Source organism: Chenopodium album, chromosome 4 (assembly GCF_948465745.1).
Source record: "Chenopodium album chromosome 4, dcCheAlbu1.1, whole genome shotgun sequence".
In the NCBI taxonomy this organism is placed as follows: Eukaryota; Viridiplantae; Streptophyta; class Magnoliopsida; order Caryophyllales; family Amaranthaceae; genus Chenopodium; species Chenopodium album.
The window spans coordinates 61327611-61349302 of record NC_137837.1 but is presented as its reverse complement, the minus strand read 5'-3'; the positions used below and the strand labels follow the sequence as shown (position 1 = coordinate 61349302).

The window sequence follows — 21692 nt, the reverse complement described above, 5'->3', positions numbered from 1 at the left end:
CTTTAATAACTTACAAAGATAACAATGAGTGGATTGACAACATGAAGTTTGACATTCAATATAGGTTCTTTAGTCTGTTTGATGATAATAAAATTCTAAAAGACACTATTGATAGGTTAGAACATGATAATATAATGTTAAATGTCACTAGTGGAAAAAAGGTCATCCGTAACAGGCAAAAACTGGCCATCCGTAACGGGCAGCGTCCGTTAAGTATGCGGCCGTTACGGATGGCCTTTGTTATTTTATTTGTAACAGGCACCGCCCGTTACGAATAATAGGTTATTTGTAACGGGCACCTGAAAAGCATGTTACGAATAACCCCGTTATTCGTAATGGGCTTTTCAGCTGCCCATTACGAATAACGGGTTATTTGTAACGGGCTTTTTAGGTGCCCGTTACGAATAACAGAGTTATTCGTAACTGCATTTTCAAGTGCCCGTTACGAATAACCCTGTTATCCGTAACGGGACATTGTTTGCCCGTTACGAATACTGTGTAATCAAATTTTTTTAAAAAAAAATCCAGCAAAATGCTGGATTTTGCACACCATTTTATCATTTAATTTGAGATGTATATATTTTTATACAAATATAGTATACAATTTATATTTCTTCCAAAAAAAAATATACAATTAATATTAAAACTAAAACATTAAAAGAACAGCCAAGTTAAACCAAATCTAAAGTACACTTGTTTCTTGATTTCAAAAAAAAAATAAAAATTACACTTGTTTCCTCTATAGGCATTATGTTTTACTTATTTGACATTGTACACTTAAGCTACCTTCACCCAAACTTAAATCCACCAGAAGGGCCTTATTAGCTTTCATAGCGGTTGAGTTGTCCATCAAAGTTCCATCCAAATGAACTGGGAATAACAGGTACGCTTCATGATTCCAAGATTGCTCTTGAGTGGCCTAATTAATGCAAACATATTAATTTAAAAGATACTTTTAGATATGAATATACAGATGCACAATCTACAATATTGAGAGACCACTACACTGCTACAAGGTTGTAATCATGATCAACAACTTTACTATATAACAACCAAGAATAAGAACAGAAAGCTGATGAAAATGCAATTGTTTGCATATCAGAAAAGACTATAAAACTCCGAAAATTCCACATGGGTCTGTTTCTTTTCTTTAAACTTAATTCTCATAGAATAGACTTAATATCTCACAAGTTACTCAGATTAGCAATCATCAAGTGAACAGAATAGTCTACAATTAAGCCTTTAATAATTCACACAAAATTATGCCAACTAAATAAGCAATCCCACTGATGGCATAAAAAAATCACTTAAGTTTGAATTCTCAAGCATATCAACATGCACTAGACAAAGATAGAGATATCTTTTTGAATTTCTGAAACAACACTAGATTAAAACAACTTCCAGGAAGTATTGAAAAAGCCTTACACTGAGATTTATAATTGATTGTGGATTCAAAATAATTGATTTATTTATGTACATGCATACATGCTTTCAAGTTTCAACACCTTGTAATCCGGATTTATAACATACATAAAGCTCAAGGAGGGGAAAAGAGAAGGACCTAAACGCAGTCGATTACCTTGACTTTGATGATAGCATGATCAAGAAGGGGAAGCAGATTGGGATATGTAAACAGGGAGGAAACTCGGATCTCCTCCCTCACCAAGTCCAGCTGCTCATTGTTTTGAATCAATAATTTCTTGATAGCTTAAGTCCCATCATCTAAAAAAAGGTTCATTTCGAATTTACATCACATATTAACAAATCAAAATCAAACAGACAAAAAATTACAAATAATCATAATTTCAATACAACTCATACATTATTAACCATATTAAGATCAAAACTCCTCATAAGTCATAAACCCACAAATCAAAATTCAAATCAATCAAAAAATCACTGTAGCTATGACAACTGCCTCTAATTCACCTTGTTTACATGTTGAACTACAGAAGACCTCGTCTCCAGGATTCCTAGTGACAGGAAGAGATTCTCCAATGAGAGCAGATTGATAAATCTTCAAAGGATCACCCTTAAGAAGACGAGCATCAGCAAGGACTATGTCTCCTAAATTAATGCTAATTATGTCTCCTAGGACTAGAATTGATGCCTCCATTTCACCCCATTGTCCATCTCTGAAGAACCTGTATTGAAGAGTTAGCATTATTTTTATTAATCATATAGCTGCAACTACACTTGAGCCTTTTTTCATTAGTGACTTACTTTGGTTTTAGGAGCAAGGTTAGCCATAAGCGCTGCTGCTGCATTACCAGCATTGTTTTCTTCTATGAAACTAATAGTAGAGCTGATCACCAGAAGCACCATGATACCCACAAAATCCTGGCAATCTGGAGGCTTATTATCACCTATTGCCAATACAATAGCCATTAAAGTAGCTGCTTCCATAACCCATGACCATGGATTCCACATAAAGCCAAGAAACTTCAAGAGTTTGCTCTCCTGTTAATTCCAGATCAACGGTATCAGATGTGAAAAAAGCTTGATTAGATCGACTGGAAGTTAATGAACACAGTTAATACTTAATTTTCTTCAAGAGTGAAAGAACAATGGATAAACCTTTTTTTCTTCTAGCTTGTTATGTCCAAAAATTTGAAGACGGTTGGTTGCATCATCTGAAGTTAGACCTTCTCTTGAGCATCTCAAACTCTCAAACACCTCCTCTATAGGAATTTTCTCCTACAAAGAACACATGTTTAATCATTGAAAACATGAGCCCCTCATAAATCATTGTTAGATAGTATCAAAACCATTTTTTTTATAGAACGAATTAGCATAAGTTTAAGAAGTAAGGGGGTAATAAATCAATAAAGAATCCAACAGATCAATTCTCTATCTTACACCAGGCCAGTGCTCCACAATGGACTCTCTCTACCTCATACTCAGTGATACAAATTGATAGCTTTAAGGCATATAGAATTTTATCTTTCATTGGAACACACACCATCTTATCCCATAACACAAGCCAGAACAAATTGATCACTGAAATTGATTCCTATTATTTTTCACCAATTCATCGAATAAGAGTGAGAAACATAAGCAAGCACTCATTACCTTTCAGACAAAAGGCATTGACTAATATCACCCAAAAAATATGCAACCAAAGACTTCCTACTTTAATAGCTCTGTATATATACTAGTTGCTTGAAATGACTAATGACATTTCCTCTCCCTTCTTCCCACTCCTTCCAGCATAAGAAGACCACCATTCATTCATCTAGAATTAAGTACTCTCTAATTCTCATAATTATTTATATATCACACCTCCAATTCATTTTTTACAATGACAATAATAGCGCATTTGTTGAATTGTTCAAAGTACTCAAATTCTGTCAAAAGCTCATTACATCAACTATATAAAAAAAATATATCACAGAGTGACAAAACATAATTCTGAAAATCAGATTATACAAAATCTACTCAAAATGAATTTTCAGCCAAAAAAAAAAAACAATTATTCAAATGAAAACTAAACCACAAACAATAGAAAAATCATTTAATGCAAAAAACTACTTAAAATGAAAATTCAGCAAAACAAAACAAAAAAAAAACAATAATTATAACAAATATTAGAAAATTAGATTACCCAAAATAGACTCAAAATGTGATGAAAGATCAGCCGAAAACACAATTATTCAAATGAAAATTAAAACACAAATATTAGAAAATTCAGAGTATACAAAATTTACTAATTCAGCCAAAAAAATATTAATTGAAACGAAAATTAAACCACAAACAGTAGAAAAACAGACGATTCAAAAACTAATTAAAATAAAAAATCAGCAAAATAAAAATAGAAAGCGAGTACCGTGATTAGGGTCATCGGGAACAAAAGCGATATCAAGTAGAACAACACCAAGATCAATCGGAGTAAACTCTATCCCATTCAGAAGGCAAGTCATCGGACTTCGCCGGAAGAGTAGTCAAGAACGGAAACATTGACAACGACAACAAAAGCGCAGTAGTTCAAAAATGGAGGTTGCAAAATTGAAGACAACTCGCAATTCAAATTCGACATTGACAACGACAACGAAAGCCCAATAGTTTTTTTCTCTAAAATTGATGGAGGAGAGGATAGAAGGACGGGGAGGAGAGAAAGAGGAGGAGAGGAGAATAGCGGGGAGGAGATGAGAGGAGAGAGAGAGAGGAGGAGAGGAGAAATGACGGCTATTAGGTGAAACCCTAAAAAGCCAAGTAATGGGCTTCTCTATCAGTTGGGCCAACTTACGTGTAATATAGTATTCGTAACGGGTAAAATAGTGTCAGTTACAAATATTTATTTGTAACAGGCACTAATTTGTCCATTACAAATACATACGTATTCGTAACGGACACTTTTCGCCCGTTAAAAATAAATAAGTATTCGTAACGGACACTATTTTGCCCGTTATGAATATCTTAATTGTAACGGGCAAAGCTTTGCCCGTTACAAATAGCTTGTTACGAATGAGATTTTTTCCACTAGTGTGTGGAACTATCCTTGATGAAACTCTGTGTTGATACTCCTAATTCTGAAGTTCCTCCACTTGTTTAATATCCGAATTTTGAAAAACTAAAATCTGATTTGGAAAATCTAAAATCGGATAAGGCACGACTTGAGGGGGAACTTGAGAAAGCTAGGAAAGGCAAACAACATATAGAGTACAGAGTTCCAGATTGGATCACCAAAGCTCAAACCAAAAGAACAGAAGGTTTGGGTTTCAAAAAGAGGTTCCAAAAGGAAAAGAAGTATGTTGACCTGCCTAATAGTATTGTTTGTTATTTCTGTGGCAATACAAGACATAAACAGGTTAAGTGTCCTAAGAAAGAAAAGAGTACACAAAAAAATGAAAAACATGTTGAACAGATTTGGGTTATGAAAAATAATCCCACTCATGTTACACAGGAACCCAAGGAAACCTGGGTTCCTGATACTAATGTTTGATTCTTCATGCAGGTTCCAGTGAGGGGGAACAACACCTGGTACCTCGACAATGGTTGTTCTAAGCACATGACTGGAGACAAATCTAGATTTCTCTCACTGGATGCCTACTATGGGGGAACTGTGACCTTTGGTGATAACATGAAAGGAGATGTAGTTGCTATTAGTAAAGTAAGAAGGTCAAATTCCCATGCTATTGATAATGTATTTTTGGTCGAGGGTCTCAAACACAACTTGTTAAGTATTTCACAATTTTGTGACAAAGGTAACTCTGTAAGCTTTACTTCTAATAAATGCAGAATCATTCACAATGACACTGGGAACATTATTTTAGAAGGAACTCGTAAAGGGAACACATATGTTGTTGATCTTAACAAGGTTCCTAACAGCAATTTAACATGTCTCAGTGTTATTGAGGATGATCCTCTATTATGGCGCAAGAGATTTGGCCATGCAAGCTTTACTTTACTTAATAAGCTTAGATCTAAGGAACTTGTGGAAGGACTTCCTTGCATTAAGTTCCTATATGACAAAGTGTGTGATGCTTCCGTTAGAGGACAGTAGACTCAAATTTCTTTCAAGTCCAAGAAAGTGGTAAGTACCAAAAGACCTTTAGAACTTATTCATACGGATCTGTATGGTCCTATGAGAATCCAAAGTAAAAGTGGTAAGAGATATGTATTGGTAATTGTTGATGATTTTTCAAGGTTTACTTGGGTTTTCTTTTTTGTTAGCAAAGATGAAACATTTGATGAATTTGTAGCTTTTGTAAAGAAAGAACAGAGAAAAACAGGTAATCCATTGATTCATCTCAGATCAGATCATGGAACAGAATTTGAAAACTCAAGGTTTGATGAATTTTTCACTGAGCATGGAATGGATCACAACTTCTCTGCACCAAGGACTCCACAACAGAATAGAGTTGTAGAACGCAAGAATAGAAGCCTTGAAGACATGGCCAGAACAATGCTGATCTCTAGTGGACTGCTTAGGAACTTCTAGGCAGAAGTAGTGAACACGACCTGCTATATTCTTAACAGAGTATCTGTTAGATCCATCACCAAAAAAACTCCTTATGAGCTAATCAAAGGGCGAAAGCCTTATATTTCTTACTTTAGATCTTTTGGATGTAGATGCTTTGTTCATACCAATAGTAAAAGGAACTTGGGAAAGTATGATGAACGTAGTGATTGTTGAGTCACTTAAGGTTTTGAGTGATGACAAACAGCTGACTAGCTGGTTCTTGTTGGTTTTATATTATATCAACTGACATTTTGAACAGGAACAGCTATCCCAAGTACTTGAGGCAATATGAAGTCCTTTTGAATCAAAGCATTCAAGAAATCTGTATCAGAATGTTCTATCAAGGAAGGCCGTCAAGACTTGAAGATTATGAAGTCTCTTAGATTAGGATAGTTGATCTTTGTAGTCTTTATAATGTTAAGTGTGCATGGATGTTTGTACATGAGCTATTTGTATCCCTTACTTAGAGTATTTAGTGTTGTAGAGATCAGGAAAAGTTGACCTGATCCCTAGGACATTAACAGGTCAGGAAACAGCTGCTTCGTAGCTTGTTTCATGAACCTGGACATTAGTTCAGTAAATATTTTCTGGAATATATATTTCCTATCCTTAGAGAATATTTACTAAACTAATTGATTCAGTTTATGCAAAGTTGGAGATGAATTATTTCGCATATAACTTAGAATATATTATTCTACCCATTTATGGAAAGTAGAATAATATCTTACAAAATAAAAGATATTCTATTTACCTAAGTTATGATCTGAAAAGATCACGAAAGATTTTATCTCCCAACCTTATAAAAGCATAAACTCGATCAGAATTTCGAGTGAGCTTTTCTGGAAAAAATTCTCTATCTTTGAAAGCTCGAAATACACTCTAAGGGAAATAGTTAGTTCATCTCTTACAAACTATTTATGCACACAGTAAGAATTGTTTTGTAATTATCTCTTGTAAGCTTTGAGTGGAAGCATTTAGAGGGAAACAAAGGGTTTGTATTGAATCACTAAGAGGTTAGTGATTGGGTAGCATTTACGAGTGTGAGTGCAAGTGCTTGTGAGTTCAAGTGCGAAGTGACACCTAGAGTTAGGTGTGGGGATCACGAGTGTGATCATTTGTAATTGCTTTTGTTTTTCAGAGTTGATTAATAAAAGTAATTAGGGTAGTGGAGGACGTAGGCTCAGAGTTGAGCTGAACCTCGTTAAATCTTTGTGTTGATTATTTATTGTATTTTCTGTTTCCGCTGCAGGACCAGTTCATCATCTGGTCCCCCTACATAAATAGAAGAAAATCCAATAATTTCTAACACTGCCCTGTACTCAATTCAACCCCCCTTCTTGAGTACCAGCTGCACTTTCAATTGGTATCAGAGCCACGGCTTCTTGTAAGGGTAACACCTAGAGAAGTAGATCATGAGTACTCAGGAAATGAATGCTATGGGATATGACAACAAGACACCAAAGTTCAATGGGAAGAACTATGCATGGTGGAAGAACAGAATCAAGAACATCATCATTGGCATTGATTATGAATTCTGGTTGGTTGTTAAGAATGGTCCCTTGACCATTGAGAAGTCTGATCCAGAAGGGAAGCTAGTCCCAAAGACTGAAGATGAATACATCTCCACTGATTACAAAAAGCTGGAGAAAAATGCTAAGGCTATGTCAATACTGCAACAGGCTATTGCTGAGAATGAGACAAACAGGATCTCAGCATGCACCACTGCCAAGGAGATCTGGGATACCCTTGAACTTGCCTTTGAGGGTACCAGTGAGGTAAAGAGGTCTAAAATTGATTTACTTATGTCAAAATATGAATCTTTTAATATGTTTAAGGATGAAGATATTAATACTTGTTTTGGTAAATTCATGACTATTGTAAATGATTTAAAATCTCTTGGTAAAAGCTTTACTGATGAAGATCTTGTTAGAAAGATTTTGAGAAGTTTGACAGGTGAATGGACTCCCAAGGTTACAGCCATTTATGAAGCAAAGGATCTTTCAATTCTATCAGTTGAACAGTTGATAGGTTCCCTCATGACCCATGAAATGCTGGTTGGATCTAAGTCAGAGAAGGTACCAGCAAAAGGAATTGCACTAAAGGGAACAGTCGAAGATGAGGATGATGAGATAGGAATGATGGCTAGAAGGTTTGAAAGAAGTTTCAGAAACTAGAAGGGAAAATTCATCAAGGGTAAGTTTAATAATGCATCAAATAAAAAATCTAACAACTTCTCTACAACAGGATGCTTTAAGTGTGGTGAGAAGGGACACCTTGTGAAGAATTGTCCTCAATGGAAGGACAACCAGTCCAAGGAAGCAGACAAGATGGCCTACAAAAAGGCCATGGTTGCTGCTGTCTGGGGAGATACAGACAGTGATGAAGAGGGAGATGATTCAAGTCAGTCAGATGTATGTATGACAGCAATACTGAATTAAAGTTCAGAAGAAGGTACCAGGAACAGCAGAGGAACCAGCTCAGATGTCCACTGCCTCATGGCAAAGAAGCACCCCTTGGATCAACATCAGGTAAACATTGATCAGATCAAAAAGGATATGCTTTTTTATGATAGAGAAAACTTGATGGAATGTGCTAGTAGTGCTTTAGATCAATGTTTAGAACTTGGAATTGCTTATCATGATTTTAAGAGAAAGTTTAAAGAAAAGTCTAAAGAATATGATATTGCTAATTCAAGTTGTGATCTGTTGGAAAGTGTCTGTGCTAACTTGAAGCAGGAAGTAGCTGAACTAGAGATTGCTTTAGATCAAAGCAAACTTGAAATTCAGAGAATAAAATCTGATATGGGTTTGTGTGATGACAGTGATGATGAATGTGAGAAACAGTTCACAAGTTGTGTCATTAATGTGCTTGATTATAGTGGTGATGACTTGTATGACTTTGATAGTATAAAATCTAGGGCAAGTGCTCTAAATAGGTCTAAACTGTTAGAAGGATTCAACTTGCTAGTTGATGATGTAGAGGAACTATATAAAGCATATGTCCTAGTTAAGAACAGCAAAAGTACTGGTTCTGAAACTGTTTCTAGTAATATGCATGATGAATGTGAAGCTAAAATTTGTAGCTTGCAGGTTGAGTTAGCCCAGCTTAGAAAGACTAATTCGTGTGATTCTGTAGTTTTGCATGATTCAAATATTTCAAAATTGCAAGCTGAGCTTGAAAGAGCTAAGCTTGATTTTGAGATAGTTGTTGACCAGAATTTATCCCTGCATGAGAAAATGAACTTAAAGGACAGAGAGTTCATAGAATTTAAGAAGAGAATGGATAAAGTCCTCCAATCCCAGAACTCATTGAACCAGTTAACTTTAACTGCTAGAAACAGTGGTAGAAGGGGACTTGGTTATACAGGTAAGGGGAACAGGAGGAACTGGTCTCCCAGAGATACTACATGGTTACAGGAATATAAGAAAGGTAAGTATGTCTTAGCAAAAGACATGCATGTATGCTATCATTGTGGAAAGAATGGCCATAAGAAATATGAGTGTAAAGACAGGAAAAGTAGATTGGATAAAAATAAGAAAAATGTTAAGCAGATTTGGGTTAGAAAAGACTTGCTTGAATCTGTTGTTGGAAAGGGACCCAAAAAGATTTGGGTTCCTAAAGCTAATGTTTGAATTTCCTGTGCAGGCTGAAGTGAGAGACAATACCTACTGGTATTTGGACAGTGGCTGCTCAAGACACATGTTAGGGGATAGGAAACAGTTTCTCTCACTTACAGCTCATGAAGGGGGAAAGGTGACTTTTGGTGATAACAGCAAAGGTACCATTCTTGGAATTGGTAAGGTTGGTAAGTCACTTTCCCATGCTATTAGTGATGTATATTATGTTGATGGTTTACAACATAATCTCTTGAGTATTTCACAATTATGTGATAAAGGTAATAAAGTTGAGTTCAAAGACAACCTTTGTCACATAGTGAATTTGCAAACAAATGAACTTGTCTTCCAGGGATTCAGACATGAAAACGTTTACATTACTTATTTAAACCAAATCCCTGAGAACAAGTCCATCTGTTTGAGTGCTGTTTCTGATAGGGACTAGTGGCTTTGGCATAAAAGGATGGGACATGTCAGCTTTAGACTTCTTAACAAACTCAGGTCTCAAGAATTGGTGATAGGCCTGCCTAACATCAAGTTTGAAGCAGATAGAGTTTGTGAAGAATGTGCTAAAGGGAAACAGGTCAAATCCTTTTTTAAGCCAAAGAAAACTATCAGTACCAGCAGACCTCTAGAACTTATTCATATTGATTTATGTGGACCCATGAGAGTCCAAAGTAGAAATGGTTCTAGATATGTGTGTGTCATTGTTGATGATTATTCCAGATACACATGGGCTCTATTTCTGTCTTCTAAAGATGAAACTTTTGATGAGTTCATTGTGTTAGTAAAGTAGGTTCAGAACAAGATCAATCATCAACTGGCTGCCATAAGATCTGATCATGGATCAGAGTTTGATAACTCTAGCTTCATAGAGTTCTGCAGGGAACATGGAGTTTCTCACAATTTCTCTGCCCCAAGAACTCCTCAACAAAATGGAGTAGTTGAGAGAAAGAACAGGACTTTGGAAGAAATGGCAAGAACAATGCTCATTGAGAGTTGTCTCCCCAAGTCTTTTTGGGCAGAAGCTGTAAATACAGCTTGTCACATGTTAAATAGGTTGATGTTAAGGCCTCAAATGAAGAAGACTCCATATGAACTACTTAGAGGAAGGAAACCAAACATAGCATACTTCAGAACCTTTGGTTGTAAGTGTTATGTGCATAATAATGGTAAGAACAGCTTGGATAAATTTGATCCAAGAAGTGATGAAGCTGTTTTCCTTGGTTATTCTTCTCACAGTAAGGCATATAAAGTATTCAATAAGAAAACTTTGTGTGTTGAAGAAAGTGTTCATGTAGTCTTTGATGAATTTAATATGTGTTGTGAGAATGTGCAGGTTGATGACTTAGATGAGATAGGACTTTTGTATTTTACAGGAGAATCAACTGCTGTTTCCTTAGAAGAGCCAGGTTCACCTACTGGTTCACCAGATGCTGCTGGTGAAGGACTTGGTCACAATGAAGGAGATCCTCAACAAGTAGATACTCATGAGGATGGAGATGAAGGCCCCCAAGTAAATGGAGAAAGCAACACCTCAGGGGGAACAGAAAACTTTCAGGACAAGTTTTCCACCCAGGTAAGGGAGGTAGGGGGAACATCTCAGCATACTGGTCCATCTGTGCAAAACCAATTCGATGGCACAAATGAACCAGGGATGCATGATGGTTCTGATGGATTAAATGAGAATGCACCTAGGCCTAGCATTTTTAAATATAAATCTTCTCATCCTACTGAACAAATTCTGAGTGATATCAGTAGAGGTATTCAGACTAGGAGAGCTGTTTATGAAAACTTTTGTGCATTTTTCTCATTTTTATCTAATATAGAACCAACTGACTACAAGATGGCTTTAAAAGATCCTGATTGGGTTTTGGCTATGCAAGATGAATTAAATCAATTTGAAAGAAATAAAGTGTGGCATCTTGAGCCAAGACCTGAGAACAGGTCAATCATAGGTACCAGGTGGGTCTTCAGAAACAAATTGGATGATCTGGGTACTATAGTCAGAAACAAAGCTAGACTGGTCGTGCAAGGTTATAATCAGCAAGAAGGCATTGATTATGATGAAACCTTTGCCCCAGTAGCTAGACTTGAGGCAATAAGGATCTTGATTGCCTTTGCTGCTCATAAGAACATTAAGCTCTTTCAAATGGATGTTAAGACAACATTCCTTAATGGTTATTTGAAAGAAGAAGTATATGTTGAGCAGCCCCCTGGCTTTGCTGATAGTCAATTCCCAAATCATGTATATAAGCTGGACAAGGCACTCTATGGTCTTAAACAAGCTCCTAGAGCTTGGTATGAAAGGCTGTCCAACTTTCTGATGGAACATGACTATAGAAGGGGAACGGTTGATAAGACCCTCTTTATCATAACCAGGAATTTTGATTTGATTGTAGTACAGATATATGTAGATGATATAATATTTGGTGCTACTAATCAAATTTTGTGTAGTGAGTTTGCAGATCTGATGCAAAGTGAATTTGAGATGAGCATGATGGGAGAACTAGGATTCTTCCTAGGATTGCAGATCAAGCAAACAGTTGATGGGATCATGATACATCAACAGAAGTATCTAAAGGAACTAATCAAGAAGTATGGATTGCAAGACAATAAATCATATGCAACTCCAATACCTACAAATGCAAAGCTAGACAGTGATGATAAAGGAGAGAGTGTGGAAGCTACACTGTTTAGAGGTATGATTGGTTCTCTTCTCTACTTGACAGCTAGTAGGCCAGATATAGTGTTTTCTGTGGGATTGTGTGCACGTTTTCAAAGCAATCCCAAAGAATCTCACCTAAAGGCTGTCAAGAGAATACTTAGATACTTAGTAGGAACAGATGATCTGTACTTGTGGTACCCCAAAGGTGGTTCAATTGAACTATTAGGATACACAGATGCAGATTATGCTGGATTCCTAGTAGACAGAAAGAGCACATCTGGTATGGCTCATTTCTTAGGTCCCTGTTTGATTTCATGGGGATCAAAGAAACAAAATTCTGTTGCTTTATCTACAGCAGAATCTGAATACATAGCTGCTGCAACTTGCTGCTCCCAGCTGTTGTGGATAAGGAACCAGTTGAAAGATTTTGGTATTTTCTATGAAAATGTACCTATTTTATGTGATAATACAAGTGCTATTAACATTTCTAAGAATCCTGTGCAGCATTCCAGGACAAAGCATATTGAGATAAGACATCATTTCCTAAGAGATAATGTTGAGAAAGGTCTTGTAGAGCTGAGTTTTTGCAACAGTGAAGAACAAATTGCAGATATCTTCACTAAGCCATTGGGTAAAGAGTCTTTCTGCAAGTTTAGAGTCATGTTAGGTCTGACTAGGTCAAACTAAGAGACCTCTCTCAGCTGTTTTCCCCAATGATTGGCTAATTAAGTATTCTTTAAATGTGTGCGTGCATCATACCTTTGCAATCTGTCTATTATCTCAATGTTAATTGCTTATCTCTATGTGAGCAATATTGTAGCTAATCACTTTCAGGATTGAAGGTCATATTGAACAGATAAGCAACTGTTTCAGTAACCCTACCAGTAGAGGAAACAACAGCAAATACGAACGGATTAATTTTGAAATTAATTTCAAATTAAACCGTGAGAAAATATTTTTTTTATATTCTTATTTGATTTTAAAATCTTTCAAATATGGCAGTTATTTTCCTCTGACGGCAATTTGTTCTGACAGTTGCAATTATGGCCAGTTGTTCATTTATTGAAGTTATTTCCAAATCAAAATAACTTCCAAATATCTTCTGATTCTCTGATTTTATTTATGTTTGTCTCTATAATTTCTCTTGCTATATATTTGCTTCCCTTTCCTTGCTCCGTGATTATTCATCATTCATCAAAAATTCGCAACTTCTCTCTCTACACAAGATCAATTCTTCGAAGCTTAGACTAGCAACAATGGTGAGAAAGGCTGGAACTGGAAGGAAAGGAGGAAGGAAGGGAGGTTCCAAAGGAAGTTTGGCTAGTTTCCCCTCCTCAAAATCTCAAGAAACAATCAAGGATGTTCTTATGAACGTCTCTGAGCAGACACCTTCACAAGCAACACCAGAAATCAACCCCTCTGAAACTGAACCCATCAAGGCCGTTCCCTTGAGACAAACTCCTTCAAAAGAGAATGTCTTGAAGGAAAAACCTGTTTCACCATCAAAGACTAAAACTTTAACCCCATCTCCACAAAAATCCAAATCCAAAAAGGCCCCAAAAGAAAAATCCATCGAAACCCTCACTCAAATAACTGAAACCGTTTCTTCAAACCCCAAATCACCATCTGAGGGGGAACCTGATAAAAAGATAGCCAAGAAACTTGAAAAACAGTTAGAGGAAGTGGCTGATGAAGGATTGGATGAGGAGAAGGAGGACAAGAAGATGGAGGAGGATCTAGATGTAGTGGTGACCAAGGTGGTTGCTGGTACCACTACTGGTTCTGTAAGGAAAAGGCAGACTAGGGCTGCTTCAAAGGTCATTAAGGGCTCAGATGAGAAGGAGACTACACCATCTGAGACTAAGAGAGGAGAGAAAAGGAAAGCAACATCATCTGTTTCCCGTATCTCCAAGGCTGCTAAAGGTAAACAACCTGTTACCCCCAGTACTGGTGCAACTTCTTTAAGTTCTAGGACTGTGTTATCTGGTTGTGGTGTTGAGAATGAATATCTTGATATTCCTGCTTTGAGTCAAGTTAAGGAACTTCTTGAGTTCCAAGGATGGATGTCTCTGTTTAATGATTTAAATGATGCTTTTGTTGGTCCTGTTCGTAAGTTCTTTGTTAATCTGAAGCAAAACATTGATATGTCTGTGGTATCAACTGTTTCTGGTAGTGTTGTACATGTTTCTGAGTCTGTTTTATCTGAGTTGCTGGGTATACCTAGAGATGGTTTTGGTAGATATAGCAGTGATGGGTGGCCCCTAATGGGAGGAGTAACACCTGAGGTAGTTACTCAGTTTTTGTTTGGAAAGAAGGAAGAAGCTGGTTCCCCTAGTGACTTTAGGGAGGCAATTATGTTGGTTCTGCACTCCATGTGTTTGAAGGTCTTTCTGCCCAAGGGTCAAGGCAGAGGTACTGTTAGGATCATGGACATGGTCCTGATCTATCTGATCATGAAAAAGGTTAAGGTAAATCTGCCAGCTCTAATGATGGAGCACATGCTGTACTGCCATGCTTCATCCCACAACTCCCTGCCCTATGGTTCCTTTATCTGCAAAATCATCAAGGAGCAGAATCCCAAGTTTTCTTTTTCTGGTGAGGTGGTAAGTCTTCAGTTGTTCTCCAAGAAAATACTCACTCAGAAGAAGATTGACTACTCTGGAAAGAGGCTGACTTTTGTAGGTCAAGAAAGTAGCCCAAGGGATGAAGGGAACCAGGAGGAAATCAATCCTGAGGATGTGGCAAAGCTTCTTGCCAAGTTGGAAAGGCAGGATGAGAGGATAATAAAGTTGGCTGCCAGTCTAGTGCAGGCTGAAGAAGAAAGGAAGCTTGATAAGCTTATGAACAACAGGAAATTCCTCACTATTTGCAGGGTGATTGATCACCTGTTGCCCCCAGAGTCTGGGATGAAGTTTGACCCCGCACACTGTAGGATCATTGAGACGGATGATGAGGAATCCTCCAGTGAGAAGGGTCCTGATGCTAAAGAAGGAGAAGGCTCTGAGGAAGAAGAAAATGAATCTGATGAGGAAGAAGAAGAAGAGAAAGAGGAAACAGAAGAAAAGGAGAAGAAGGAAGAAGAAAAGACAGATGAGGAAGGGTCTGACTTCGAGGAGGAGATCAACCCAGAGGGTGAAGAAGAGGATGAAGATGATGATGAATGATCACTTCAGTCTCCCCCTCCCCTTCCATTAACTGCCATAATATTTGTTGTTCCCCCACACTGCTAGACTGTTTTTAATGCAGTGTGGTTTCTATTATGTTTCTAACCTTCTGGTGTGTAATCCTGAACAGTTTTAAGCTTTTTCAGTTTTATGTGATTGAATAACCTGTTTGTGCTAACCTGCAGCATTGAGATTGATCAGTGGTTGAAACTACTGATTTTTGGCTTACTTGCGATATTTTGGTGTGCAATTCTATTTTTTGAATGCTTTTTAATGATGCCAAAAGGGGGAAAAGCAGGTTGAAGTTTCTGAAAAGGCCTTGTTAGACAATTAGATTGAGTCTTTTATTTCCTTGAGTCAGATAATCACAAAAACAAGTTAAAATAGAAGGAACAGTTAGATTAACTAACTGTTTCAGTGTCTTTTTACAAAAATCCAAAAACAAGTTGTTTCTTTTAAATAAAGATGGCTATCCTGGTCAGTCATCAGTGTCATAAGTCCTTTTACACAAGATATCCCTTGTGTAGAAAGTCTAATAGAAAGTCTTGTCTTCTTAAGTGTAGATTAGAACTTTCTTTACTTTGCTGTTTCTCACTAACGTGCAGGTGCAGGAAACTTCAAAGTGTTTGTCATCATCAAAAAGGGGGAATTTGTTGAGTCACTTAAGGTTTTGAGTGATGACAAACAGCTGACTAGCTGGTTCTTGTTGGTTTTATATTATATCAACTGACATTTTGAACAGGAACAGCTATCCCAAGTACTTGAGGCAATATGAAGTCCTTTTGAATCAAAGCATTCAAGAAATCTGTATCAGAATGTTCTATCAAGGAAGGCCGTCAAGACTTGAAGATTATGAAGTCTCTTAGATTAGGATAGTTGATCTTTGTAGTCTTTATAATGTTAAGTGTGCATGGATGTTTGTACATGAGCTATTTGTATCCCTTACTTAGAGTATTTAGTGTTGTAGAGATCAGGAAAAGTTGACCTGATCCCTAGGACATTAACAGGTCAGGAAACAGCTGCTTCGTAGCTTGTTTCATGAACCTGGACATTAGTTCAGTAAATATTTTCTGGAATATATATTTCCTATCCTTAGAGAATATTTACTAAACTAATTGATTCAGTTTATTCAAAGTTGGAGATGAATTATTTCGCATATAACTTAGAATATATTATTCTACCCATTTATGGAAAGTAGAATAATATCTTAGAATGTCTCTTATTTACAAAATAAAAGATATTCTATTTACCTAAGTTATGATCTGAAAAGATCACGAAAGATTTTATCTCCCAACCTTATAAAAGCATAAACTCGATCAGAATTTCGAGTGAGCTTTTCTGGAAAAAATTCTCTATCTTTGAAAGCTCGAAATACACTCTAAGGGAAATAGTTAGTTCATCTCTTACAAACTATTTATGCACACAGTAAGAATTGTTTTGTAATTATCTCTTGTAAGCTTTGAGTGGAAGCATTTAGAGGGAAACAAAGGGTTTGTATTGAATCACTAAGAGGTTAGTGATTGGGTAGCATTTACGAGTGTGAGTGCAAGTGCTTGTGAGTTCAAGTGCGAAGTGACACCTAGAGTTAGGTGTGGGGATCACGAGTGTGATCATTTGTAATTGCTTTTGTTTTTCAGAGTTGATTAATAAAAGTAATTAGGGTAGTGGAGGACGTAGGCTCAGAGTTGAGCTGAACCTCGTTAAATCTTTGTGTTGATTATTTATTGTATTTTCTGTTTCCGCTGCAGGACCAGTTCATCATCTGGTCCCCCTACATAAATAGAAGAAAATCCAATAATTTCTAACACTGCCCTGTACTCAATTCAACCCCCCCCTTCTTGAGTACCAGCTGCACTTTCAGTGATGAGGCAGTATTCTTAGGATATGCCACTAATAGTAAAGCATATAGAGTTTAGAATAAAAGAACAATATGTGTTGAGGAATCTGTACATATTATATTTGATGAAACTGAACAGTTAAATGATGTACCTGATTGTGATGATGATTTCAAAATTGGACTTGTACGCAAGCCAAATCCAGATGAGGAATCAACATCATTGCAGAAGCAGCAAGTTGAAAATGTAGAAGAAACGAATCCAGAAGAAAATGCAGAACCTGAAATGGAGAATGCACCAGGAACTGCACCTTCAGAGCAGAATCAAGATCAAAATGAGGAAAATCCTGTTGAAGTTCCGAATGAGACTCAAGATCAAGTTCCTACAGAAGAACCAGTCAGCAATAATCAGGAAAGGTTGTATCCAGTCAAGGACTTTACACCAAAGAGATGGAAATATCAGAAATCACATCTTGTAGATGCAATCATGAGTGATATTACAAAAGAAACTCAGACTAGATCTCAGCTTAGAAACTTCTGTGTATTCTATGCATTCCTTTCTTCTATGGAACCTAAGAACTATGTTGAAGCTTTAACTGATGCAGATTGGATTAATGCTATGCAAGCTGAATTAAATGAGTTCGAAAGAAATAAAGTTTGGCATCTGGAACCTAAACCCAAGGATAAGAAGACTATAGGTCTAAAGTGGGTGTTTAGGAAAAAGCTAGATGAGCATGTTATTATTGTCAGGAACAAAGCAAGACTTATTATTCAAGGTTTCAATCAACAAGAAGGAATAGACTATGAAGAAACATTTGCATAAGTGGCCAGGTTAGAGGCTATTTGTTTACTTATTGCTTTTGCTACTTATATGGGATTCATGTTGTTCCAGATGGACGTTAAATGTGCATTTCTAAATAGATTTCTGAATGAAGAGGTCTATGTGGAACAACCTCCTGGATTTGAAAATCAGAAGTTCCCAAACCATGTCTATAAGGTTTACAAAGCTCTGTATGGGATGAAGCAAGCTCATAGAGCATGGTATGAAAGATTGTCAAAGTTCCTATTGCAAAATGGTTTTAAACGTGGTAAAATAGATAAAACTTTGTTTTTAAAATCAAATGGAACTGACATATTAGTTGTACAAATTTATGTTGATGATATTTTATTTGGTGCAATTAATGAATCTTTGTGCAAGTATTTTGCTGACCTAATGAGTGGAGAATTTGAAATGAGCATGATGGGAGAATTAAACTTCTTGCTCGGTTTGCAAATCAAGAAAGCTGAAAAAGGAATTATGATCCATAAACAAAAATATATCAAGGAACTTATTAAGAAATACAAGCTAGATAATGCAAAGACCAATAACACTCCAATGGGTATAACAACTAGATTGGATGAAGATCCAACTGGAACTTGTGTTGGTCAATCTATGTATAGAGGTATGATAGGTTTTCAACTTTATTTAACAGCTAGTAGACCTGACATATCTTTTACTGTAGGTTTGTGTGCCAGGTTCCAAGCAAACCCAAATCTCACTTGAAAGCGGTAAAGAGAATCCTTAGATACCTGAAAGGAACTGAAGATTTGAGTCTCTTCTATCCTAGAAGTGACTTCTTTTATTTAAATGGCTTTACTGATGTTGACTATGTAGGTTATTTAGTCAATAGAAAAAACACTTCAGGTATGGTATAGTTTTTAGGACCTTGTTCAGTTTCTTGGGGTTCCAAGAAGCAAAACACAGTTGCAATGACTACATTTGAGGCTAAGTACATGGCAGCAGCTGCATGTTGTTCACAAGTACTTTGGATAAAGCAACAAGTTAGAGATTTTGGTATTATTTTTGAATGTGTGCTTATTTACTGTGATAATACCAATGCTATATGTATTTCTAAGGATTTAGTTCAACACTCAAAGGTAAAACATATTCACATTAGGCATCACTTTCTAAAAGATAATGTGGAGCAAGGGAATATTAAGTTAGAATTTTGTCATACTGAAAATCAAATTGCAGATATTCTAACCAAGCCCTTAAGCAGAGAAAGATTTGAGAAATTGAGATTGGAACTTGGGGTGATCAAGCTGAATTGATTGCTTCTAAAGTTCCAAGATATGGCAAAGTCAAAAATAATGCAAATAAAGCAAAAAGAGCATTTAGCACAATTTTGGTGTGCTAAACATAGCTGAAGTGTCACCGTTGTTAACTACTAGAGGTAAGTTCATTAAAACTCTTAATTGTATAAGTTATTAATTATGTACATTGCACATGTGTAGAAAGCGTGTTCCAATTGTGTGTTTTATTTTCAGAAAGGTTTTTATTAAATTATATGAATTTGAAAAGTAAAAGAATTTAGTAAAATTATATGATGTTAATTGAATTTAGTAAAATTAATTGAATATGTTCAATTAATGACTGAAAAGTGAAAAAGCCTTAATTTCCCTCACATCGATTCATTTATTATAAAAGGAATCTTCACCCACCTTTACATCATCACTGTCAAGTCAAAATTACCCACTGTGAAAAACCTTCTACAAACTTCTACCCCTTCGAGACATAACCATGGTTATCATCAGTTTAATTAGCTCCTCAGAAAGCTCTCAAAACTTCTAAAACCAAGAACAAGAAGAAGCGTCATCTCTCCCCTTAGTGTCCTACAAAGATCCTCAAGCCAAACCCGCTCTATCCTCTCCATCTCATAACCCTAAACCTGCTGAAATAGAGGAATTCACTTCTTATTTAGTTCTTCAAAAGTTGAAAGGGTGGAAAGAGATGAAAGAGAAGAGAAAGACAGTTGAAGAACACATTCAAGAAGTTGAGGATTTTGCTGCAAAATTAGAGGACTTGGGAGGGAGAAAATTCTAAGAAGGAGGAAGATGAAGAGATCATTGATCAAGCTAAGCTTGAATCGTTAGCAGGAAGGTATGTTTTAGGTCATCGCATTGATTTGACTTGGTGTAGAAAAGCTAGGTTCCTAGAATTTCTTGATTTAATTAAGTTCCAAGGTTGGGAATATTTGTGTCTAAAGCCTCTGATAACTACATGTACCCAATTTCTATGACTGAGTATTATCAGAATTTTGAAGTAAAATTAGGAGTTATATCTAGTGAAGTTGATGGGACAAAAATTGAATTCAATGTTGAAACCCTAGGTAAAATTCTGAAAACGCCTATTGTTGGTTATGAGACCTACATCAAAGGGAAGGCGAGTGTAAAAGTTGGAAAGTATTTGAGTGGTGATGTAGTTGAAGCCCTTAGAGGAAAAAGGGGGAAGAACATCATGAGTCACAATGACTTAAGCCCCATTCAACAAGTTATTGTTCAATTTAGTGAAGAAAACCATTCTGCCTCGAACATCAAAGAAAGGGGAAGCATGTCTAATGGACATGGCTGGGATCTTTTGTCTGTCTAAGAAAATAAAGATAAACTTTCCCTTGCTCATGTTTCAGCACTTGGTACACTATGTACTATGTTCCAAGTAAAACTAAGGTAGGGTATGGGGCTATCATGTCCGCAGTCTTTGAGAGTTTTGGAGTATTTCTAAAGGGAAAGTATGGAGGTTTGGGGGAGAAACCAGAAAATGTGATTAATGAAGAAACTCTGTTGGGAATTAGCTTGGAGGTGGTGAATAGGAAGATTCAGAAACTAGAGAAGGGCAAAGAGAAGAAAGAAACAGGAAAAAGAAAAGAAAAGGAAGAGGCTGGGTAGCCTGTGAGGAAGAGCAGGAGACTGTCAACAAGCTCTGATCCTCAAACCAGTATGGAGAAGCCAGTTGAGTTGGATACAGATGAAAGGGATTTGGATGGACAAGTTGCCAAGTTGACTGTTAGGTTGGTGTTGGCTGAAAAGGTAGTGAAAGAATCTGCTAAGAAGATTCAGAAGTTAGAAAAGTCTGTGTAGCAGATGAACAAGCTTTTGGAGGATCAAAAACTAGAGTTTCAGCAGCAGATCAAGAGTCTTGAGGAATGATTTGACAACTTTGCTGCTAAACAGAAGGAAGATAGCAGACAAATTATGGAGTTCCTGAAGAATTAACTCAGCAACCTTATTTACCAACCTTATTATTAGCCTAGCCCATTTCACTTTGAAGTCATGAACTTTTTCAATTTATGCTTTTGAACAATTATTTTTGGTTATAATATTTTTAAAATTGTTTAGCAGGATATTAAATCTTTTGTTTTAAATGAATAGTTGGAACTTTTCCTATACTTGTGTGTATATGTATGTTTTGAAAACTTATGCAGGAAAGTGGAATTTGCTTAAGGTAAGTTAGCAGCGCTGCCTTCAGTTTCCCACACTCGATGAATTGCTTGTGGGGCTGTGGCTAGATTCTTAATAAACTTGAAAAAGTAGGACTTTTTTATAATGCCAAAAGGGGGAAAAGAAGAAGCAAACTTGGAGGTTGAAGTTGTTCTGGGTTCCAATTGAGAAAGTATCAGAAATTTCTTCTGAT

At 36.5% G+C, this 21692-nt stretch overlaps 1 protein-coding gene across 2 annotated transcripts; it reads right to left on the bottom strand.

The window, feature by feature from the left end:
- Positions 1 to 709: 709 nt before the first annotated feature.
- On the bottom strand, positions 710 to 4198 carry LOC145627050 (plasma membrane ATPase 4-like). 2 transcript variants are annotated; one of them, XM_081679456.1, is made up of 6 exons: positions 3827 to 4198; positions 2578 to 2681; positions 2224 to 2460; positions 1930 to 2144; positions 1580 to 1722; positions 710 to 919 (listed from the first exon to the last, which is right to left on the bottom strand). In XM_081679456.1, the coding sequence occupies exons 1-4, from the start codon at positions 3918 to 3920 to the stop codon at positions 2118 to 2120; spliced, it is 462 nt and encodes a 153-aa protein (XP_081535582.1). In that variant the 5' UTR covers positions 3921 to 4198; the 3' UTR covers positions 710 to 919; positions 1580 to 1722; positions 1930 to 2117. The 2 variants fall into 2 exon arrangements, with proteins under 2 accessions (XP_081535582.1, XP_081535583.1); XM_081679457.1 differs by having other exon boundaries at positions 2578 to 2697; positions 3827 to 4194.
- Positions 4199 to 21692: the final 17494 nt, after the last annotated feature.

Bases quoted from the DNA above. Each gene is read 5' to 3' on its own strand.
- LOC145627050 (XM_081679456.1), bottom strand. From the start codon at position 3,920: ATGACTTGCCTTCTGAATGGGATAGAGTTTACTCCGATTGATCTTGGT. The intron at 2,461-2,577 runs GTTTATCCATTG...TGGAATTAACAG, and splicing joins ACAAGCTAGAAGAAAAAAAG to GAGAGCAAACTCTTGAAGTT. The intron at 2,145-2,223 runs GTAAGTCACTAA...TCTTCAATACAG, and splicing joins ACCTTGCTCCTAAAACCAAA to GTTCTTCAGAGATGGACAAT.